At 36.5% G+C, this 25,538-nt stretch overlaps 1 protein-coding gene across 30 annotated transcripts in view; it reads right to left on the minus strand.

Moving 5' to 3' along the window:
* The window catches only part of ADAM22 (ADAM metallopeptidase domain 22), a 240,133-nt gene that overhangs the window by 13,912 nt on the left and 200,683 nt on the right, over window positions 1–25,538 (minus strand). For 2 of the 30 annotated variants that reach the window (XM_086696715.1, XM_025929780.2), the window contains 9 exons: window positions 24,093–24,207; window positions 21,154–21,244; window positions 17,671–17,688; window positions 10,164–10,358; window positions 7,753–7,853; window positions 7,337–7,403; window positions 4,986–5,096; window positions 2,678–2,764; window positions 1,322–1,351 (listed from right to left, as the gene is read on the minus strand). In XM_086696715.1, the coding sequence (XP_086552841.1) occupies window positions 1,322–1,351; window positions 2,678–2,764; window positions 4,986–5,096; window positions 7,337–7,403; window positions 7,753–7,853; window positions 10,164–10,358; window positions 17,671–17,688; window positions 21,154–21,244; window positions 24,093–24,207 (815 nt within the window). Of the gene's footprint in view, window positions 1–1,321; window positions 1,352–2,677; window positions 2,765–4,985; window positions 5,097–6,276; window positions 7,164–7,336; window positions 7,404–7,752; window positions 7,854–10,163; window positions 10,359–17,670; window positions 17,689–21,153; window positions 21,245–24,092; window positions 24,208–25,538 lie in introns of those variants that run through there. The other 28 variants (XM_086696706.1, XM_086696713.1, XM_086696724.1 and 25 more) reach the window with 25 other exon arrangements.

The following is a 25,538-nucleotide window of genomic DNA, read 5'->3' on the forward strand; positions in this document are numbered from 1 at the left end:
ATAGAAAGGGAGTAAGAATGCCCAAATATCATGATGTGGTAAGAGATAAAGGTATATAGCAGGCACTCAATACAGGATAATTATTTCTGGTTTCTTTTCAGAGCTACTGCATTTTCCGTAAGATCATGGGACTCTGAGTAATCAAATGCATAATACTCCAGAGAAAAGATACCTGCTCAGAGCTTGGAAAGCACTGTCACCAACAGAACTGCCCCCAGGGTGTAGGTATGGGGAGATAATGTTCTTTGTCCTGCTTGATGTGAGCGTATGCTGGCAACCATTTGAGCAACCAGTGTCGGATACAAGAACTGCGTAAGGGAGCACAGCTGAGGCACTAGCATCACTCAAAACTTTTTGGCATTTGCTTTTCTCTTCATAGTGATGAGGATGTAGTATTTTAAATGCTGGGCTATACTTTGGACCAGTTTGTAGCACTCACAAAGTCCCCACTGCGTTTTGATTAAGGATGCCACAAAGCCCACACCACATGGGTGATTAATAAAATGACCTTTGCCCCCATCGGTGTTTTGGCAGGAGAGGGAATCCCAAATAACCTGGTGACTGATGAAGCATATCTGAGCTTAAGCACAGGGCTGGCAAAGCATAAGCCAAAGTGTGAATGCACTTCGGCCCTCTATGTAAGGACTGGCTTGGACGGAGGGTGGATGAAATTCTCTCTGTTGTGTTAGAATCACTGTGCTAAAAGCTCTGGGGCATCTTCAATTATTCACGACTTTCACAAAAATTGTGCATTGGTTTTCAGGTCCTACCAACATAATGCTTATTAATCCTAAAATGAGAGTTACATTATAAACCTCCACTGGATTTTATCTAGCCTTTAAATACAAATACGGACTTTAATAATTAATTCATAATGTTGCCATCCACCGTGGGAGGTGACACCTAATTCTAAAAGAGGAGATAAAGAAACCCTCTAAAATTGCCCTCGCAGCTTTGCACGTGCAACCAGGGGTGCTAAAGCATTTCCCCATCCAAATTGCGTTTAGTCATGCAGCTTCTGGGCAGACCTGGGTGCTGATTTTAAGAAATGTGAACTCTTCTCTGGGAGCCACATCAACTACTCAGCTGACCCAGGGGAGGTGAAACAACTCTTCCGGGGTACCATTTCACAAATTAGTGTTGCAAAGATGCTAGGTCCATTTAGGGATAAAAGTCCTAGCCCATATGCGACCAAAGTCATTCTGTTTGGGTTCCATGGCTGATACAAATTACAATCTGCCCACAAGCCTGAGGAAGATAGACAGGAGAAATAGGACTGCAGGTGAGCCAAGATTCCAAATAACATTCAAAATAATCTTACCTGTCTTCCTGACGCTGGCCATCTTGAGAGCTACAGGTGAGGGTGGGATGTTTGAATGTGAGTGTATGTGTATGAGGTTCAGTGTGAGAAAGTGGTAAAAGCAGAGGAACAGGGCAGAAGGGAAAGATGGGGTATAAAAGCAGGATATATTGTTGTGAGCAGGCAGGGTTATGCTTTCCTTGGGGCATATGCAAATGTATGGATCAAAATAAAATGCAAGTAGGTCTAATCATTTTCTCAAACTATACATGTCTAAACTAAATGGTACACTGGAAGAGAAAGTCCACCTTATATGGGTGCTGAGAGTTAAACACACGTACATATTTTGATATCTATTAAATGCTGACCCAAGTCATGGCAAAAAGTAATCTGAAAGCTAATTGTGTTCAGAAGAGGTCGTAATTGAGTCCATATTTCTTCTTTACATTAGTTCTTCACAAAGTAGTCAGATATAAACTGGACATTTACCTCTAGGAAATCACTTTGATATTAGAAAGAGTGAAAAAATGCCATTAAGAGCTCTTGGAAATTCTCTCTGACCTCTGACGTTAGATTGAGCTACAGTGGATTGAGTAAATTCTAGAGTTTCTAAAATGTAGGGATACTCTGCTCTTCTGTGAACCAAGAAAATGTTTTCAGTCTGCTTCCTGCTCTGTCTGAAGTGTTATACAACAAGCATTCTACTAGCATAAAAAGTGCCTTGAATGTTTTGTTGCAAATCTGTAAAGTACTTCTCGGCACTGCCCTTGTCTGGGAGCAAACGGTTGTACTGAAAATGAAACGTAAATTCATCCAATCTACTCTCTTGTGGTCAAGATTCTCTGGATAATTTTAAGTTCCATTAAATCACTGGTTTTACTAGAAGTAAAATTCCACTACATTTCATTTAGTTTCTTTTCATGTTTTCCCTTAAGTTTTCTGATACGCACTATGCACTCTTAAGGCAGTAAGTAGGAAAAATGCACTATGAAACTGCTAAATTCTAGACATTAAATTGTTCAGGTTAATAGTGCTTCTTTATTAGTGGAAAGTATGTTTCATGCCCACAGAACACTACATAGCATAAAATGAAGATAAAGCTACTAAAAAAGCTCAAGATGGTGATGGGGACATGCACTAAACGGCAACCCTTTCAAATGGCTTCATTTGAAACATTCAGGAAAAAAAAACAAAAAACAAAAAACTAGACTTGCTCACGAAGCCAGAAACAGAGATCAAAAGGCAGCAAATAAACAAGGACCCTTTCCACCTATGGGAACTTGTATTGGGAGATACAAGATAGAGAGCCAGTCACACTACAGTATTTGTATGTGCTGGGAGAGTTTGAAAAGGATATAAAATTAATTTATAAAATACCTAAAGTATGGTCCTTCAGTGTTTTTATTCACATCTTCTACCCACTTAGCTACATTATAGTCTCTTTTGAACCATGGGTTTAAATACCTGCAGAAAGCAATGGAAGGAACAAAGAAAGCAGAACAAGATAGAAAATCTGAAAATACACAGCACAAGCTTAGCAAGGATGTTCTTCACCCTCCAAATGCAAGTGACTATGGCAAATAAACCAGGATGGATGTTGGGTGATTATGAGGCAGTCTGTACAATGACATGAGAATAAACTCAGCTACAACAAGGCTCGAGGCATTCTAGAATGTATTCAACATTGCAGGGAAAATCTTTCCAGTGGTTTCCCCAAGTGGATCAGAAGCGGCCTTCCAATCATAGTACTGTCAGTAATCTCATTCACCCACCTCCAAAGTGGCTTTTTCCAGGCCACCTCTCATTTGGTTCCTTGGTTTTCAAATGATAACGATGCTTTTTGAGAATATTCAGATGGCTGCAATTCCAACCTGGTGTTTGGGTATATAATGCCCCAAGAACAATTAAAAGGAGCAAAGTTCTCTTTCCAGTATGAAAAAAAGACTTTACAAGGCCTTGGTCTCAGGGTCTCACTCCAGACAGCAGATCTTAAGCTGGAGTTAACAAAGATAGGTGCCTCAGCCGGCTCTATCAAGAGCAGACAGGGCCCCTGCTCTTCTGATCCTGGAACCCCAAAACACATTAAGTGTGGTCCAAACAGGCCTGCACGACCTTTAAGTTGGGCTCCGCAATTTTAGTTGTAGCTGCAAAACTCCTTCCTTTTCTTCATGCACTCCAGACTAAAGTGTTCATGTTTCCATTAGCAAATGGACCTCAGAAGTTGCCTTCTGAGTGTCTGATCATGAACTTGTGTGAGTGACTGCCAGAGGATACTAATGACCTTAATTAGCATTTCCATGATGGATCTGGCAAAATCTCCATCAGAATTACTGTGCAAAGGAAAATGTAAAAAGGTGGTAAAACTGGGAGTCCAAGTCTGTTTTTGTTTTTGGGGGGTTTCCCCCCGCCCCCCCCCCACTAGAGTTTTCTTTGATTTTTACTCAGGGGGCCAAGCAAAAACACATCCTCTTTAGAATGTGCCCTTGTAAAATAAATACAGATTCAACAAATTCAGTGTTGGAATCATCTGCAGGTTCTACTGAGTTTTCTCATTTAAAAAGTAACTCCTAGAGATACTATAGATAACGAAGATGCAAGCTCCATCAAATTTTGCAAGTCATTTGGAAACAAACCAAGGGAAAGGTAAAATACACTATTTGTTTGGGGTTAAACTTTGCTTCTTTCTACCATGTTTGGTTTCAGTTCGTAAATACACTGAAATCATGACATTTCCAGACATATAAACAAAAGTAGATTACTTTTTCCATAGTCCTTTCCTCATTTTTAGCTGTTATAACCAATGAAGTTCCCTCCTAAGAGAAGGGTTTGGTTGCCTTTTATGGCTGTAAGACCATTTTTGCTAAGACAGTGTTCCCTGACTCAGGAACAATTTCACACTAGTTTTGCCTTTAGCCACAATCATTGCCAACTTGCACTTTTCACAGAGATAGCCAATTAAAACTTGCATAAAAATTTCCACCGAGACTTTGAACAAAAAGAAAATGTCAAAAAGCAAGTGCAGCCACAGATGAAGGCTAGTGAATGCTCTGGCCTGGGGAAAACCGTAGAAAAAGCCCATGCAGCTGTTATCAGGTGAAACATAGCCACACAGCAAACTGAGTCACCCACAGGCAGCTTCCAGGAGGAGACGTGTGTTCCTTTCACCGACAATCTTAGAAGCTCAAAGGACTGACGCCATGGCTGTTCCATGATACCTACAGCTACATGGCTTGGCTTGTACATGATGGACCTTTTTTTCCATTTCAAGGAGCATCTCAGAAGGCTGTGATCACTTCACTAGAGGTCACTGAAGAGACCTCTCAAAGGTTGTTCCTTTCTGGGGATCCACCTGTTAAAGTGTCTTCAAAGTGGGCTTCCTAGCATCTCTAGGTAGCGGTGGTGGAAGTGATGAGAGTTTATCAAACCGCTATAAACCTGCCTATGTGGCTTGACTTGGCTTGTAGCGCAACATGCAAAAAAATGCGTTAGACAGGGTAGGAGAGCTCTTTGTGTTCTCCAGGATGGAAAGGCAGAGGAAAATTAGCTTGTGCTGGCTGGACCAGGACCATGTCCAAGCAGACACTGGGGGTCAGTCAGAGATCAAATGACCCCGTTCTCAGCCAAGGAAGGGACTAGGAGGGAGATTAAGTGGCAGCCCAGAATGAAGGGGCAGGTGGAGACTGACCTGTGATCCAGACTCCCTGTCTGGGGGCTGTCAGAGCCCCCTGGGCTTATGCCTTGGGATGGGACTGTCTGGGCGAGGGAGTGCCCAGGCTCAGGTGCTTGGGGCTCCCTCCTGTAAAAACACAATATATAATACAAAGTCTAAGCCAAAACCTTCTTTTCACAGCATGTACAACAGTGAGGAAGATGCAAAAACGTTGAGTGTCAAAACAATACAATAAACAAGGACATTTTATGTTGTTAATTAGTAGGGTATGCATTTGTGGTGAATGCTTTAATTCATGTCCTGATGTTTTATCATCCCTGGGGATGATGGGTACTAAAGGGGATGTGGAAATAATGAACCTGATGATACCTTTTAACCTAAAAAATAAAAAAAAGGTATGTTTGTCTGTGGTCATTCTGCTCCTCTTGTAGTCCCACAAATTATATTGTTGTATCAGAAGCAAGAGGGATTATTTAACGAATATGGAAAGGTATAAAAAATGACTGTCAATGTAATTCCTAAGATGCTACATATTAGGATTCCTTTTAAGAAAAAACAAAATATGTATGTATATAGTGCCCATACAACAAGGTATGTGAGAATAGTGGTCAACTTCACAGGCTTGGTTCCATTTAATTAATATGAGTCATGTAACCCAAATGCAGAAAGTGAAAAATCTGAGGGAGTCATTACTACTTTTTCTTACAAAGGTGATTCCACTATGACGTCTTATTAAATATTATAGCGTTATCTCACAGGCAAGAGATTTATTAAGGGCTATCTAGTATTATAATTTTTATCATATGATATGAGCGGGAATTCTACAGAAAATTTTTTCAAAATAAGTGACTGCACTAGCAAATATTGTATGAATCTTGCTAAACACCAAGTGCTGTTTGGGTCCTAAACACATAGCTTTACTATGAGGTTGATCTATTTCCACTCGGGAGTTTTCAAAGCCTTATTATAGGAAATATCATTAAAATGCTAACCAGCACACAAAGGAAGTTCTGAAGAACACTTGACAGTTTTATCTGTATTCTTGTGAGCAACTGAGATGAGCTAAGGAGCTCTTACCAGGTGACCTCATGCAAAACAAATCAAACAACATTCCAAGAAGAGTTTATCCACAATGAGCCCTAAAGCATCCAAGCGCTTTGGGAAATGTTTAAGATAAACTCTAACAGATTAGTTTTTTATGATGGAGTTCTATGATGCCATTCTGGACCATGCAATGGTATCACTTAAACCTATATTTTGTTTCTAAGGTAAAGTGTCCTCTAGCAAACTTTGACAAGCCACTTACAAGACAATACCATCAGCAGGAAGGTCCAAATTTCAGGGCACTGTTATTATTCCTGGACTGAAAAAGGCAGGGTATATGATGGAAAAGCTAACATAAGTTTCTGACAAGCAGTTAACAAATACCTGCTATTCAGATTTTTAAGGTATTAAGGCATGAAGAAGCAATAGTGATCCTGAAAACAATAACTAGCACTATAGTGAGAAATAAGTTAAAAAAAAAAAAACTTTAGGTAGGTCAAAAAAGTACAGTTAATGAAAACCTGGTGGCAAGGAAGTTCCAGAAGCATACCAAGGGTGTGTTTTATTCCTCGACGTCAGGTTTGAGGAAGCTTACTTTTGCTGTACTTTCTTAAGTGAAGAAACAAACAAAAACAGTGCATGGTGTTTACCTCATTAGAAGTAACTTTAAATGTAACTTGTGATCCCACCCCCCACTTAAAAAAAAAATGTGTGGCTATCATTTAAAACGGACAGTGTTGCACTTAGTGACAATGATTCCGTTAAAGAGCAAGTTTTGGGTAAGTGCCCTTTTAAATGTCCTCAGAAGGAAGATTTAAAAGGGAAGTGTATTCCATTAGTCTGAGAGAATGCTTAGATTGCAGCCATGAAGCCCTCGGAGCGGTGGTTTCACACTGGGAGCAGTATCATGCTCAAGGACGGTGGGAATTTCCCCCTGATGCTTCTAGGCTGTGTGAATACTGGGAAGAGGAAGGGTGACCCCTCTGGAATGGCTGGACCCCGGGTGATGAGAAGAAAGGAATGTTATCAAAATTCCCTTCAAAAGGAACCAAGACACCACAATGGCAGGTTACTGGAGGAAAAAGCCTGCAGCGAGGGTGGGAACCCCGCTAGCAGTGAATATTGGTTTGGGCACAGTTGCGGAGATGCCTATGTAAAAGAGAAAAGCCATGGTTAATTTTAAAACGGCAAAAAGGAATTAAAAAGACAAAACCAAGACCAGAGGCATGGTTTACAGTTCTTTGATGATCTCGTTAATTAACTTTTCACACTAATTGCATAGGACCTTGGAATGCCTTTTTCCATTAGAGGTGTAGACTTACTCAGTTGAATTAGACCGAGGTCTAAATCTTTTGCCTCTGATTTTCTTTCTGTTGCCTCCCACGTTACCTGAAAAAGATGGTTTATGGCTAGATTCGCATATAAATGAACAACTGCAATATGTTTAATCACACAGTATTTCAAGTGGTAATATTCCCAGCCAGTCCCACCCAGAACACAGGGCTGTATAGCACATACAGCCTTCTGAGTTTGTCCAGAGCCCTGGTACTAGTGAATCCCATCATTTCTCAACCAAGAAAAAAAGACATGGACTTTCATAACAAATGCCCTCATCTCTGTTGGGAGAAGAGCTAAAGAGCTTACAGGAAAGAACAAATCTTTACAACCAAGAACCACAAAATGTAAAATTTGGGTTCTGCAAACAGACACACTAGCTGTTCAAAATGCCACCCTCTACCTTGCCAAGAGTTACTTCGAGGTCGTCCATTTTCACAGATGTCTGAAATGTGTTTTGTGTCTGGGATCCTTTCACTCCAAGAATGAGAAAGCCCATTAGACCTGAAATTGAAAATGTATATATACTGTTCAAAAATACAATCAAGTGAATGCTTTAAAATCAGTAAGCAAAATCTCTAAGCACTACTGTGCATTAAATAAATCAAGAAAGAAAAAAATCTGAAATGAAAGAATGAAGAGAACATGAAAGTCTTCATGAAGAAGGCAGAATTACACAACATTCAATGTAAGAAAAGTCAAATACAATGGAACCCCATTACAATAGTTTATAGTTGAAAAGTATCAGCACACAGTGCAAGCCAATCACATTGACAGCAACCACATATAGCAAATTCACTACATATTTCAGCTATATAACTGGAGCAGAAGAGTTATAATGGGGTCCCACTATAGATGTTTCTTAACTGTAAAGCAATGGTTTTCATTCAAATATTATGAGAACATGGACTTCCAAGAGATTTCACTAAGATCTGTTCAACTGAACCTAGTCAACCTTTACCAAAGTAACATTCAGGTTTTTTTAAACAATAAAACTATTTTCTGAGAATTGGCATTTTCCCCACAAATACGGCCACCTCAAAATGTAGTGTTGTTAGTTAACTGTCCAATAACTGAACTAAATCACATGTTTATGCTGGAAGTATCTCTCACAAAGCCCATGTACCATGATGCCCTTGTGCTATCTGTGTCCTGCCATCTTAAATAAACTGTCTACAGAAGCAAAATTCATACACCTACCACATAAGAAAAGTATTTTGACACACTATATATACTTAGGAAGAGTTACATAATTTGATACCATTTTTAAATGCTTAAAAGCCATAACCCATTTTTCTAAAATCTGGGAATTATTCAAGTCAATATTTTAAGTTCTTCTTGAGACATATTAGAAAATAGCACTATGCTTAAAATATTTTCCATACGTCATTCCAGTTAATCACTAATAAACGTCTATTTTAAAAGGAATCTTCTACAGATGAATGAAAATAAATGGAACTCAGCACAATTATTACATATTAATTCCCCAAATTAGGATTTTTGCAATGTAAATTTGCTAATTATAGAATGAATCTTATTTTGTACAGAAGGACAACAGAAATTCCACTGGAATACATTGATTTCTCTGCTTATTTACCATCTTATTTAATTTAAAATTAAATATGTGACCAAGAAAATATATACAGGCAGAATTTAGATCTTATTCTCTTAGCCAAAAAAATTCCCAATATGTTAAAAAAAATAAAAATTTGGGGCATCTTATAGATTTGTACTCCTTTTGCAAAAACTAGCATTTTTACTTTTGCTCTAAGCTATGTTATCTGAGTAAAAACAATCCTTCATGCTTAAGATAGTTCTACATAAAGAAGAGTTCCCAGATTTACTGATTCTTTCTTTTCTCCTTTGTGATTGTTACTGAGTGAAATCCATTGCAGAATTTTTACAGATGATTCACTTATTTAGAATTCCAGAAGAGATCACATTTCTTCTAAACAAACTAGAAATTTCCACTTCAGTCTACAAAGTAAGTACTGTGCCCAAAGTAATGTACTGGGCTATCAAAATTTTTTTTTCTATATATTACAACCAACAATATTAAAGAAACTTTTCCACAGGAGTATTTTAGCTTCCTTGAATGTGAATGGAGGTCTAATTTCCTAAAACATTTCAACTATTTATTTCTTCTACCAGTTTATTTCATTAAGCAATTATAAAGCATGCAGAATTTTAACTGGTCTTATACATCTTAAGATCCTGGATAAAGAATATAAGATCAAAGTTTAAAACATATAAATAATATATTAACCCCATTTGTCCTATTATAAAACTCAGGCAAATATATTTAAATATACTTAAATTAATTTGGCAACCAAGCTCTAAATTAGAAAGTCTAGAAATAATCATTCCAGGAATAAAAGGCAAAATCATAATATTCAAATATACAATTCACAGAAAAGCGATCTTTTTTTTTTTTTTTTTCACAGCAAGCTTAGCTTTGGTATATTTAAAATTTTTAAATATTCAACGCAGCACTTATATTACCAACTTAACAACTGCTTTACGGAAGCATGACAGTAACCTTTTTCTTTGACTACCAAACATGACATAAAGCTCACCATTTAAAATATTATCACATACTATGAATAGTTTCTCAAGCCATATAAGAGCAAGATTGAAAAACCCTATGATTTCTATATAGATTTAGGATTGCTGTTCGTTTAGTTCAGTTTTGTTTTGATTTCTGGCCTGATTTGTTTGAGTGGTTCTGAGCATATGGCATTTTGAAGCACAGTAATCAAAGAACAAAGGATACTATTTGTTAACATTCAAGAAAGAAGGAAGAAGTAATCAAACCTGCTGCAAAATAATGAAATGTTCTGACTAATGGAATAATGTGTGATGGAACAGGCAGAAATCTGAAAATGCGACAGAAAAGCAGACCTCTTCTTAGAACTAGATGCTGAGTTTGTGCTGATTCCGGGAGGAATGTCGCTATAAAAAGAGTCACCATCTCCAGGCTTTTTTACATAATCTCCCTGGGGTAACTGTCTAAGGCATAATAAACATTTCAGAGTCAGAAAACAAGACACACACATGAACACAGACATATACAAATATTATTTTAGGAAAAAAAGAGGTAGGGGTAATGATCTACATGAACCAAATCTATAACAACACATAAGATTATTAATAAATGTGACAAGTTTAAGTAAGTCATTCTAACTGCCAAGGTCAGAAATGCAATCACTTAAGTCTTTACAGTCTGGATGAATAAAGCCTTGCTTCAGGGGAAAACTATGGAAAGATGAGGTTTTTCATTGTAACTTTATTATACTTCAAGATGTTAACTGCGGTTTTGTCTGAAATAAATAAATAAATAAATAAATAAATAAATAAATAAATAAATAAATAAATGGTGCTGAAGGAGACATGTCGGGAAAGACAGTCCCTGCCCCTCATAAGGCATAGTTTTGTTTTTCTTTTGTTTACTGTCATGAATAAACTACTTATGATTTCTAAATGTGATATAATGTAACCTTAACTGGTCTTCAAATAACAGATTAATTTCTAAGCCAGGTCTATAATTTAATCCAAGTAAATTCTTATTAATCTGTTCAATTTGGAGTTTCACTGTTCATTTAAGAGGAATATGAAGAAACTGAAAGAGATTCAAACATCAATCAACAATGTAATTCTATAACTGCACAGGAGAATATGTGAAGGAAGATGATTTAGCAAGAGGAAGAAGGGGTTGAAAACAATTCTTGTTGAGACTATAGGAAGATATTTATAGGGAGTTGGTGGGTGACCTCAGTTCTCTGTCTCCACCATAGAAGGATTACAACAAAGGAAGATCTACTTACTCTGTACTATTACTGACCCCACTTGCTCTGATTTTGAATTAACTACGATTAAAACAGATTTTTATTACTTTTCCTAAGGGAGGAGGGTAGAAAACTATAGAACGGACCACTCAATCTCAATAACCAATCATCGGCCAGTGCATGGACCGCAAACAGCCATGTGCATCCAAAACTTGATTCAGTTCCATTCAGAATCATTGTGGGAGGTGCCACAAACTGGTGCTGGATTGAGAATTTTAAAAAGAATATACTTAAAAAGGTGTCCAACGAAGGCCACAGTTGCTAACTGCTTTTCCTACTTGGTCTTTCCTTAGTTACCATGCTTACCTTGGTTACTTGCTGATGCTAAATTCTATTTTATTTTTTTTTTTTTCTATTTAAAAATTTTTTTTTAATGTTTATTTATTTTTGACAGAGAGACAGAGCATGAGCGGGGGAGGGGCAGAGAGAGAGGGAGACACAGAACCCGAAGCAGGCTGCAGACTCTGAGCTGTCAGCACAGAGCCCGACGCGGGGCTTGAACTCACAGACCGCAAGATCATGCCCTAAGCCGAAGTCGGATGCTCAACCGACTGAGCCACCCGCCCAGGCACCCCTATATTCTATTTTTAAAAAATGCTACTTTCAGATATTTGCCTTGCTTGTACTAATTCCCATTCTGTTTAAAATGTTTACAATACTGGATCATTCGCTCTTCGGAATGACTGAATACTTCTCTCATATTTTTTCAATCCTATATACTCACACACCTCCATAAATTAAATTTTCAACCCATACAAAGCACATATAATAATTTATGTGATCCTCCCCGTCAAAGAAAGTCAAATTTCTCATTAAATTTGTATGTAAGACTAATTTTACCTATAACTCTATGACACATATTCCTTCAAAATATTTTTAACCCCTTACGTGACTTCAGCTCATAATTATAACCTTTTTTCTTTTTCCCAGTATATTACGAAACATTAATTTTTTATAAGAAATAAGACAATTTCCCCATATTCATAGTGTTAATAAGACAGGGGTGGCTGGGTGGCTCAGCCACTTAAGCATCCAACTTTGGCTCAGGTCATGATCTTATGTTGGGCTTTGTGCTGACAACTCAGAGCCTGGAACCTCCTTGTGAGTTCAAGCTTTGCATCAAGACCTGTGTTGACAGCTCAAAGCCTGGAGCCTGCTTTGGATTCTGTGTCTCCCTCTCTCTGCCCTTCCCCTACTCATGTGCACTCTCTCTCTCTCCCAAAAATAAACATTAAAAAATTATAAAAATATAGTAATACAGGACAAATGATATATATTCTTATTCAAGAGATCTTTAATCTCTGGAATCACATTTTCTGCCTTGCCTCCTTTGAGTAAAATATTCTATCAATGCTCAAAAAAAATGATCTCAATAAAAGCAGAGCTCTGTATGTCGTCTCAGGGAGGAAACTTTCCTTTTGGATATTAATATTATAAAAGAATGCCAAGGAACATCCATCAATATCACATTTCCAATAATAATCCTTATGGTTAAATCCTTTTCATCATTATTACCTTTAATGATCATCTGTATAAGTTGATGAGATGTAACTCACTACAAATTAAAAAAAGACAAGTTCCAAATCCACTTGAATTTTCCCATTAATCTATCCCCTAAATTACCTTCTCTTTACATGGTTCTAGCATTTGTGCATTTACCCAGGGCTCACTTAGCTGATCATTCAGGCTTAAATGGACTGTCTCTCATGATGGATGGGCTTAGATTTGTTGTTGGTTTGTTGTTGTTGTTTTAACTCTGCACATTTTACCACTCCTTCAACATAATTCCTCTGCAGTGCATGGTCATCTATCACACAACGCACAAAACTCCTAAATGCCAAATATATCATAAACTGTGGGCTTCAGTCAAGGGGCTGGAAGGAAGTTCAAGTACAATGAACTTCTGGGGCATGGCCTTGTTGTTATCGTGATGGGCAGATTAGATTCTTACCTACCTCTATTAGGAAGACTCCAAAATATAGACGCTACTCTGCATTCCCCTTACAATTCCATAAGGAATGCATGTAACTTTCTTCACATATTAAATGAATGAAAATGTTAATTATAAATTAAGAATTTTGTTAAATCTCTTAAGAATAATATTTAACATTCTTCATTGCCCAGAAATTCATCCTTAATCAATATCCATAACAGATTATAACAAACTGATTTCTTCTTGCTTAAACTTTAGTGAAGATAGAGAGTATCAGGTCCCCATGATCAATGAAATAATATTTCATCATTTGTTACATAAGATCATAAGTGACCAGCTAAGTGATTCTTTAAAAAATTTTAACTGAATTTATTTTTCTAGTCTTTGTGACTTTCTTCTTAAATTTTGCTCATTTCATGGAATTTTGAATCAAGAAGTGATTACTACATTAGGTGGCCTGACCAGTGCCAAGTTTTGTAATGGGAACATTATCTCATGTTTCCCACATTACATGCAAATATTGTAGACTTGCGCATGAATTTTTATAAATAATGCCCAAAAGAAAATAAAAGTTTATTTAACTAAATTCTTTTTCCTCAAGAAGGAACCCTCTTATGAGGGAAATCTGGTATTTCTTTAAAGGGTCCATTGAACCATAATATTTAATTTAATAATCCTTACACAGACTCAAAATGAGAATACAATGAGAAAAAATAAGTCTTAACCTTCATGCTGAAGGAGGCATTTCTCCAATGTTTTGTTGGTACCTGGGTTGTCTGATATTGGAATTGTTACTTTACTGTTTTAAGAAATATTGTGTAATGTGTACCAAGTCACATTGACAGATGCATGAATGTTACCGAAATAATAATAATAATAATAGTAATAATAATAATGTAAAAACAAATTAAGATAGGTTTGAAAAAAATGAGGGAGGGTGGTTCACAAGCAGAAAATAAACTGGTTAAAAAGGATGAGAGAGGAAAGAAGTGGGGAAAGGGGTTTCTGCTTAAGGAATAGATCAGGAAGATATGATCTAGTTATTTATTCTATTTCACATTAATTATAATGATGTGTGTTCATTTCAGACAAAGGAAGAAAATATTTCAGCTCACTATGGATGTCTCATAAATCCAAGTTCAGATTAATGTTTTCTTATTCTATTGCTCTTTGCAAACCTATCTGAAAACTAAAGCTCAAACTTGTAATTCTTGTTACAAAGTATACAGATGCTGGGGCACCTAGTTGGCTCAGTTAGTGAAGCTTGAGACTCTTGATCTCGGGGTTATGAGTTCGAGCCCCCTGCTGGGTGTAGAGATTGCTTAAAAATAAAACCTAAAAAAAAAAAAAAAAAAAGTATACAGCGGCTAAATCCTAAAGCAATTATGCTAAAAATGTAAGTGATAGCATCAACTGAAAATATTATGGAAGTCTTCTTCCCTGAAGATTTTAAAGAAAAAGATCAATAGCCATCTATCCAACCACATGATGTGTAAGAACTCTCGGTGGCTCCTAGGTTACATGGTTCTACCCTTCACAAGGTAACATTAGCAGATTTAAACTAATATCATTCATGTATTGGGTTCTGCCTCTACTGTGTCCCAGAATAGGGTTCTATTTTTTATTAAGCAGTTTGTAAACAAAAAGAAAACAATGGGTTTGCTTCACATCTTTTTGCCAGACCTGCTATTAAACCTATCATGCCAAGTTATCAAGCTCCTTCACAGAAGTACTTGCCTGACCTCTCCAAAAATTTGAAAGTTATGCCCAATGGCATTTCTAAGCCATTATATCATTAGTAAGAATCTGATAACTAGCTACATATTTAATATGGTCTTGCATTTAGTGTCAAAGCAAACCTTTATGTTCGCGAATACCTATACCAGGTCAACCAGTATGTGTGGGTCTCATTCATATCCATGAATGCTGCCTTTCTCTTTGAGAATAACCACATCCACCTCCTTTATTTGAAGATCAGAAAAACACAAAGCCTCCAGAGATCACATACTAATAACTTCCCTTGCGATAATGCTTTATAGATTACAAAGAACTTTATCTGGTTTTAAAGTTGTGGAAAGTTTAAGTGATTTCCCAAGACCACATCCTAGCAAGTGGATTTCTGATTTCTTGCCAATTGGTACGCTCACCATGGAACCTCAGAGGAAAACCTACCTTAAAGGCAAGGATGACTCAAAATTCTTATTCCTATTTCCTGGCATCTTTTAGAACTGGACACATCTTTATTTGAATCCCTGACAATATTTTTATGAGACTATAACTTTCTTAATGCATGCTTTGTTCCATTCACCTTACCACCTGCTCTGTAACCATTGACAAATATTCTCAAAAAGGAAAGTCCTTCAGAAGATATTTATACATTTACGACTTGCTGATCTAAAGTCCACTGTTTGCTACTTCTCCACTTTGAGGATTATTATACAAGGCCTAAGATTCATTAGCAATGGACAGGGCAAAAATAAATAAATAAAATTTGTGATGAAACATATCAAAATACATAAAATAAATATCTGTCGAAGATGTGACAGCTCTCAAAATAATGAACTAGATTCCAAAAAAGTAACCAGATCGACAAAATGATGACTCAGTAATACCAGGAGGCATGAAATTTTATCAGACACATAACGAAAATTCTTAATGTAAAAATGTTAACTGTGCCTAAGCATATATTGAGATAGAATAAGAAACTGGTACACAGTTTTGCCTATGAATAGTTTTTTGTACCGTGGGCAATCCCTAATTCTGGATAATACTCTTGGTGAGAATGTGTCTTGGAGCACTGGTTTAGGTTTGCTTATGTTACACAGTAGTGACATTTTACTTTCTATCTTATATAGCTAGCAATATTAAATTACTTTAGAGTCTTAGCTACTATGGAAATGAGGCTGGGTCATCAATATTTGATCTTATTAGTCTAATTTTATGTTTCATTAGAGAAATCCACCAAACTTAGATTTCAATGTGACTGATCAAATTCTACCCAATAGAAAGCTTAAATGATTCCAGCTCTTCTCCTGTAGTTCCAGACAGTAGAATTTTAAACATATCAAAACGAAATCTAGTTTTTAAAACTTAATTAATTTTGTCTAGGTTTACCTTTTACATTAATGATGAGTTAGTTTCCCAGAGCAAGGTGAATATTTTCTATTATCGCTAACTGACCAAGATCTGCCTTGTGAGCACATTTATAGAGACTATACTAATGGCTAAAGTCTTCTAGGAATTTTAAATTATAACATGGAAGGAAACCAAATGAAAAAATGAAATCTGGTTGGGGAGTGAAAACGTGTTATCACATTTATTACTTCTTATTTCCAATCTGCCTCTGACATTTAATGGAACAGTGGGGAGAGTTATGTAGGAACCTGCATAGATATCTTAAGCACAAAACTAGTACTATGTGATGTGCAAGACCTGGTCTGACTCATCTATTTCCAGGATATTTAAATGTTTTTATTGGGGCGCCTGGGTGGCTCAGTAAGTTAAGCATCCAACTTCAGCTTAGGTCACTATCTCGTGGTCAGGGGATTTGAGCCTCACTTCCAGCTCTGTGCTGACAGCTCAGAGCCTGGAGCCTTCTTTGGATTCTGTGTCTCCCTCTGTCTCTGCCCCTCCCCTGCTTGCGCTCTGTTTCTCTCTCTCTCTCTCAAAAATAAATAAACATTAAAAATTTTTATAAATAAATAAATAATTTTTTGTATCAACAGCTAAGAACATTAATAATTTTTTAAATGTGAAAAGTGAAGGAGATATCTCAGTATGGACTAATTTAGATTTAGAAAAAATAGGCATTTTTTTAAAACTACATGAATGCTTTGTATCTCTTTTTATTCTGTTAGCTAAACACAGATTTTAAGGTTATGATGAATAGGGGTACCTGACTTTATGGGCTTTTATATTTATAAAAAAAGTATACTAGACAATCTGAGATTCTAATAATGCAAATCATTTCTTTACCTAGGCAATTACCTAGTCAGTACAAAAATATTTTCTTAGGCAGAGATAATCAGGCCCATTAAGTACTAGGACATTCTCCTGAACCCAACACTGTGCCCACAGAAATGTTATCATTTATGAATGGAAGTTACTAATACAACAACAGTAACAAATAACAAATAAATTCCTTTATAAAGTACTAGGCAATAAGCTTGTTTAAAAGATGAAGAAAAGCCAATTAATTAATGTAAACACAAGTGGTTCCTTAACATAGAGGAAGTTTGTTTTAGATGGAAAAAAAATTCAATTCCACATATATTACTATAAAGGTAATAGAAGTAACTGCTATTACTGTAGTATTGTTGGATGAAAGAACCATTAAAATTAAACAATAGGTCTATTTTAAAGTAATACATTCCTCAGCACCATTATTAAAATTATCATTTCAAGGTCATGGAAAACAAGATTGCTTTATCATTTCAACACAAAAACAAAGTCAACCTGATTTATAACTGCATGTATAAATTCCAAGGATGCTAACAGGATTTAAGCTTTTCAGTTATATGTTCAGGTTATTCTCATCACATACCTCTGTTCTCGATAATTTCTTTTCATGGACAAGAAGAAAAGGGGGGGAAAAAAAGAATTAGTTACCTATGGAAGTACTTTCAGAGAGAGCACTAAACATAAAAGCTCTAACACTCATCGAAAGGTCTCTACAAAGGATTTTGAATTGCAGAACTAAAATGAGTAATACAGTCTCTCTCTTTACACACACACACACACACACACACACACACACACTTCATCTTTAGAAATGATACCAATGGATTAGTGACAATATTTTCAAATAACTATTTTTAAAAGCATAAATAAGCTTCAGTTATTAGAAAAATAACTGTCTTCTCAATATCAATTGTACCATATTTAACATTTAGTAATGCTCTAAAGTCAATCTTACTCAACTTACTTATATAAACTAACTGTGCTTCCATAGAAATAAAACTCATAATTCATTCCTTTTGGAATCTATACCTGCAAATTAAAGCTCTTCCTAAGAATTTCAATCCAATCCAATACATATCTATCTAATCCAATACATATATTGGCTTTTTTAAAAAAATTTTTAATGTTTACTTATTTTTTGGAAGCAGAGAGAGACAGAGCATGAGTGGGAGAGGAACAGAGAGAGAGGGAGACACAGAATCCAAAGCAGGCTCCAGATTCTGAGCTGTCAGCACAGAGAGCTGGGGGCTCGAACTCATGCGGGGCTCGAACTCATGAACCATGAGATCATGACCTGAACTAAAGTCAGATGCTTAGCTGACTGAGCCACCTAGGCACCCCAAGTATCTTGGTTTAATGATGAGCTCATGAGAGTAAAAGTTCCAATTTGTTACTTATGATTTTTCATTCTTCAAACCACTGGATAGTGGGGGAGAGAATAAGCTCCAGAATTTTTCTATTCAGTATGTTTTAATTTTATTGCCTCAGTGTGATGACGTGAGTGGTCTATCAGTTCCAAGTGAGTATTGCTCATTGCCTATTCCTGCCATTCCTTCACTCCAAGGCTTGGAGAAGGGGTAGAAAGTTTAATTGGAAGGATTAATGAGGAAATGAATTCTCACGTCCTACATCCATCTTTGAGTTTCAAATAGAATATGAAATTCATGAATTTAATTCCTGTATTAAAACTTAGACATTCTCTTTCTATTCTTAAACATATTCTGAATAAGTTTAGTAGCATTAAAACTTCCATCATTTATGTTCAAACTATTTATGAAGAGGACACAGTTGTATGAATAAGATTGGTATTTTTCCTTAGTGAATATGCAAAGTACAAATATTCAGAAACGGAAAAAAACAGTGAAATCTCAAAAGAATTTCATAAAAATAAGAAGTGATATAAAGAAATAAGTATTTTAATTCTAATTATTAAAGCAAAGGTAATTTCATTAGCAATAGGAGAAGTTTAGATTTCATATTTTCTGAAAAGTAATTTTTTTCCAAGATTGCAAAAACATGAAATACCAATTTGCATCAGTAGGTGGCAGAAAATTGCACACAAAAGAACTAATAATTTTGCTTTCCCCTTTTCACATGACCAATGAAACCCCTGAGCTACTTCAAGAATGCAAAGCTTCTGATGACAATTGCCACATAGGTCTTAAATCAGGGAAGGTGAGGAAACAGTGTTACTCCAAGATGGGGCTGATTCACCTGAGGTGTGAGGCAAGATCAAACAACAAATACACAGAAAAGCCTTCCTTTCAAACAAGGGATTTTACAACTTCTAATGTTATGCTGAAATCTTGTGCAAATGTAAGTATGCGATATATCTGATGGCCTGCACATCAAAAAGGCCCATAGGTAGTGAGCATGTATGAGCCGGTACAGAGCTAGGTTCTCATTTAATCAAGGCAAAGCATTCCTACTGTGCTGTGCCCTCCTTCACTGGTCTAGGCTGTATTTACTATGCTGTGCTGAACTACATACTATGCTGTCTGGGTTGCTTGTTAATATAGCCTTCCACAAATGCCTTCTATATTTTAATGCCTTTAGCATATAAACTTTACCGTGGCAGTAAGTTAAATGTTTTCCATCAAAGAAACTCTTCCAGAGTTTTGACCTCAGAAAGAGCAACAGCCATGTAACGCTTTTAAAGAAATTTCCTTTAACTCAACTGGTTTAAGACTATGTCAGGTAATAATAATAGTAATAGCACATAATTATATAGTGCCTAGCCTACTGAAAGGCTTGGGGTAATTTGGAAGCCTAAACTATTCTAATACCCAAGTCTTTCAGTGAACTAAGTTTGGTCTATGAGGGCAAAAAGGTGCTAAAATGCGGTAATGGCCAGAATGCCTAGAAAAAATTGCAGGCCCTTCAAAAGGGAAAAGCCCCGTTGGCCCAGGGTGCTGAGACATCATCATCAGAGATCAGTAGAACTATGATTTTAAGTTGAAATATTAAACATAACTTAAGGTTCACCATATTTAAGTGTCAATTTGTTAAATTTAAATAAGTTACTTGAATACTAAGGAAATTTTTTACATCATAAGATGTACTTTAAAAGAAAGCTGAACATATTAAATATACAAACAAGTTTGGAATTTTTGAAGTCATTTACTCAGCTAAATGTGCAAGAAGATGCAGTATTCAAAAGTTATATAATTTATAACTTTTTAAAAATTATATATATGAAGTAAAAACTTGTAAATTGAACTTGGGAGCTTAAGCATTAGGTTGTAGGGGCACCCGGATGGCTCAGTAGGTTAAGCATCTGACTTCAGCTCAGGTCATGATCTCACGATTCGTGGGTTCAAACCCCATGTTGGGCTCTACGCTGACAGTGTGGAGACTGAAGCCTGCTTCAGATTCTGTGTCTCCCTCTCTCTATGACCCTCCCCACTCATGCTCTGTCTCTCTCAACAATAAACATTAAAAAAGGAATTAGATTGTAAAAGTTGTAACTTAAAGCTGAATTTTAATTTGAACAAATAAAATAATCTCTGAACAGTATTTTCTTCACACACAAAAACCCAATATTAACAAATAATAGTATCTCCTTCACACTGCCTACGAAGATAAAGAGGTTTTGTCCTTAGCAGGATGCAAGGCCATACCAAGTATGCAGCCAACTGATGTGCTGCTGCTGTTCTTGTCAATATTGATGTTATCACTGGAGTGGTTAGTAAAGCACTATGCTCCCTACATAACTATCTTGCCTAGATTTTTGGATATGGGTTTAAGTCAAAAGAACCTGTGTCATTAAAGAGCCAATCCACACAGCCTTAGTTTAAGACACGATTTAGATTGATTTCACTTCACACCATGGTTTTTAAAACAATATTCTTTACTTTGAGAATAGAAGGCAGTTATTTCAAAATCTATTTTCAAGAATAATAAATCATGATTACCTCTAATCATGCCAAGAATAATCACTGATTGCATGTTCAGCCAGAATGATTTTCACTGAAAATGCTACAAAACTTTCTAGATGTTTAATTCACTTAAACAAAATGTTTTAAAGTATATTTTGATAGTAACAATACTGAGACATTTCACTTACTTATAACCCCATGCAGTTATTCCTAATATGAGGGCCAGCACCAAGATAGTGCCAGCGATTATGCCTATTATGATATTGGTACCAGCAACACCTACAGGGAAAAAAGAAAACAATGAAGATCAAGTGTATGTAATTGAAATTTTGATACAAAGTTCTTTCAGGAACTTTATTCTCCATATTTGGAATCATGACACTAACGAAATTATTTGTTTTAAAAAGTGGGTATTGTTTTCTTTTACCGGTCTTAATGTTAGAGAATATTTTTTTTCATTTAATTTTTTTGACCTACAATTGATACGCTGTTGTAGTGGTTTCAGTTGTACAGCATAATGATTTGGTATTTGTACATACTGTGAAGTAAAAAAAAATGGGTGTTTTTTAAAAGGATAAAAAAATCAACCATTACTTAGCAATCCCCATCAACTGTTTTTTAAAAAATAATTCTTGGCTTACATTCCCTTTTAATTCTTGTCCCAGTGCGTTTTGCAGTTTTATTTTCCATGTAATTTTCTCAAAAATAAGATGAGGTCAATGAACTACAAGAAGAGTAAAGACTGAAAAAAAGGGAGGGTAAGGGTGACCCTACTATATTGCCATAGCACTCTCTGGACAAGAACTTGTAGAAATTCATGTTCTTTTTTACTCTGACCTCTTCCTCAGGAATTCCAGAGATGTTACAGTCTTTGTCTCTCCATCTTTTTTTTTTCAAGTTTATTTATTTTGAGAGAGAGAGACAGCACATAGAAGAGAGAAGAGAGAACATGAGTGGGGCAGGGGCAGAGAGAAAGAAAATCCCAAGCAGGTTCTAAGCACTGTCAGTGCAGAGCCCAAAGCAGGACTCAAACCCATGAACTGTGAGATCATGACCTGAGCCAAAATCAAGAGTCGGATGTTTAACTGAATGAGCCACCTGGGCGACCCCATGTCACTCCATCTTGACAACTAATGCAAAGTTCTTATTGCTCCCACTTGTACGTGTGATACATTGTCACTCATATATAAGCTCCTTAAGAGAGAAAACATGTCTACAGAGTTATACAATCAGTGCTCAGGTGATACAGGTAATACAAGCACCGGGCTTGTAGTTCCCAGTCTTTGTAACAATGGCTGGCATCCTAGAGAAGGAAAAACCAAAGATAGAGTGTAGTGAGCAGGAGATCAGTGCTGGTCAGGCATGAGAGTGAGGCAGCAGCAGACTGGCAGAGGGCCAAGACTGGGCTGACTCTCAGGACTCAGTAATGGCAATGTTGTGTCACCACCTGCTGTCAGATAGGCAGAGATGTAATCCATAGGGGAGATCATGTGGTGTGAGTGGCCCAGTAAGTCAAAGCCTTGGTCAAAATGCTCAAGTGACAGCCCAAGAGCAGAAAAGACAGATCAGAGGCCTGGCTGTTTTGCTGATAATGATCTACACCACACATTTCAATCACCCAGATCTGTTTCACTCAGAGCAGCTCAGATCTCTTTTTGTCTGCTGCACTCATGAAGCATCCTTCTAGATGTCAACCATCAGTGATCATGTGCAACAGAGCAGATGGCAAATCCCCATGACAGAAGTGGCAGCCTCCTTGTCTGGGAGCCCTCAGTAAATCATTTCGGGAGCAGGGCATCTGAGGAAACTGGCAGACTCCACCCTGCCCAGGTCCTCTGTGAGATGGGTGGATGCAGAGGACCTTCTGGGTCAGTGGGGTTTTCCTACTGTAAGGCCTGACATGTCTGTATTATCTTCCTTTTCTTCCAGTGATTTTTAACAGGGATCAATAAACTTGGATGCCAGCCTGGTTATTTCTAAGTAATGGTAAGACTTTTGACAAGTCACTTAAATCCATGGATCTGAATAGCCACATCTCTGCTTTAACTGCTAAAAAGAAGCTCCACATTACCATTGCTAAGGCTGAGGATACCAGAATCTTAATTCTTTCACTTTCCTTGCTAAAGTCATCTTGGCTAAGAATTTTAACCTGTCTGGATGATTACAATGAACATACTTCTTTTTTCTCACCCTTTGGAAGTGAATGGACTTCAGAATTTGAGAACTTCTGTATGTAGAACACTCAATCATGAAAGATAATAAAACAGTTTAAAAGGGGACCTCTACTTGCAATGTATGCATTCTTTCAACTATCTGCATTGAATTTCTACTTCTCCAGTTGGACCATTCTAGCTTTTAGATCTGCACCTGTTGTTTATTATCCATGTCCTTAATCCCCTTTCACGCACCTTGGCTAAGGTTACTACTTCTAGAATTACCTACAGTTCAGGCTACAGAACTCAGGTTGAATAGAGATGAGATTCTATAATGAAAAATATTAAAGTCGGGGCACCTGGGTGGCTCAGTCTGTTAAGCATCCAACTCTTGGTTTCGGCTCAGGTCATGATCTCATGATTTGTGAGATTGAGCCCCACCCACCTCAGGCCCTACACGGATAACCCAGAGCCTGTTTGGGATTCTCTCTCACCCTCTCTCTCTGCCCATCCCCTGCTCATGTTTGCTTTCTTCTCTTTCTGTCTCTCAAAATAAATAAATAAACTTAAGAAAAAAACACACATTAAAGTCAACAAGATATTTAAAACTCAATTCTTCAACTGTTTTTTTTTTCCTATGTATTCAGTCCCCAAATATAAAATTCTTCCCTTAAATTCAGACAGTTCAGAAAGAGGACTACTGCTTTTTCACTTAAATACTAGGGTTTTGTTGTCAGCTCCCAAAAACAGAATACTTGAAAAATCTCAGTCTCATGTAGGACAAGATGAGGCTCAATCAGTAGACTAAGTTATATTCAATATTACACATGATTACAAGTTAATGGAAAATATCAACTTCATATTGTAGATCCCAGTTGTATTTTATAGTTGAATTATAATCTAAATGAAACTGTCTGAAGAGTTTCCATTAGTTATGCATAAAACGATGTAATGGCACCAAATCCAGTACCTACCATTGCCAGACAGAGTAATGCCAGTCTTGGAGTCCTCATTGTGAGGGAAGTAAGTGCTGCAGTCTGCACCCACCCAGTGTCTGTTACACACACACTTCAGCTCATTACTGCAAACCTGAAATCCAAAATCAATCAAGAGGAAACGTCAACTCTCTGATACAATGGCATGAAAACTAAAGAGTGATTTCTAATTGTTATATGCCTAGAATCTGATGGTACTGAAAAATTATCGGTACTTTCTTCTTCATACTAATTACCTTATTCCTCACTCAAGTACCCAAAATAATATTTTCTAGAGATCAGCAGTTAGACCCAAAGGGAATAATGAATTTTAACAGGGGAAATGAGTTTACAGTCCAAAAAGAAATCAATGAAATTACTGTTTTGAATTTCATTAACTTAAATTTTATAGGAGGGAGGTTTTTATTTTTTTATTTAAAAAAATTTTATAGGAGGGAGACTTATAAAACTAAGCAGAAATACAAGCATTTGCCAATTATCTAATACAAACGTTTCTTTCTTCCAAACATAAGGTCAGGAATTCTAGATGAAGAAGACATTGTTATCATTAGCATGAATGAACAAGAAATAATTTCAATGTTTTTGCCCTATCCCCCAAAAAGCATTTCCACTAACATTTTCTTACTTATTAAAGAAAGAAGACTTATTAGACTCATCTATAGGAGCAGAACTACTTACCACATGCCTTCTCTATTTTCATATGCTGTAAGAATTCCTATCCTTTGGCAAAAAGTTACTAGTAAGACCTCCCTAAGAAACTTCTTGGCACATTCCTGGAGATCTACGTGGAATGACCAGGATTAAAGGCTGACAATTTCAGGACAGGGATCCTTCACCTCAACTGGGTATTATGACCAGTTCAAGCAAAGAATCTGGTGAGGGTAGAAAGAAAATCATAGTACATGCCAAAAGAAAAAGAAGTGAAAATTATTTTATTAGTATAGGAATTCCTAACTGAAAATGACAAAACTATAGTCACTAATAGAGCATGTTTATCTAAGCTACAAATTTTGTTATCTAGGACTAACATTATCAGATAGATATATGACAGAAAGAATAAAATTTAGTATTTTATACAATGCCATTATTTCTATTCATTTGTTGATAAACACTTCCCTGAATTATTCAGTTTTTATTTCGAGGAGTTATCCTCAGCTGATACACACTCGGTGTGGCCACAACAGGTACTTATGATCTGTTCTAATTGCTTAGTGCCTGGACAATACGAATTGTTAAATACTGTGGCCAATGATCCTCCCTTTTACAACCTTTTTAAAAAACCCCATTACAGTTTATTAAAATTTGTCTCCCAGATCACTTGTAGAAAACTGGCCATTATACTTCTATTATATGAGATCACATTAACATGATAAGAAAGAAAAACAGAAGAATTGGGTTAGGAAAACTATACTTTTTCTTATTCCC

The sequence above is a fragment of the Puma concolor genome, chromosome A2, assembly GCF_028749965.1.
Source record: "Puma concolor isolate L17-30 chromosome A2, mPumCon1.1.hap2, whole genome shotgun sequence".
Taxonomy (NCBI): Eukaryota; Metazoa; Chordata; class Mammalia; order Carnivora; family Felidae; genus Puma; species Puma concolor.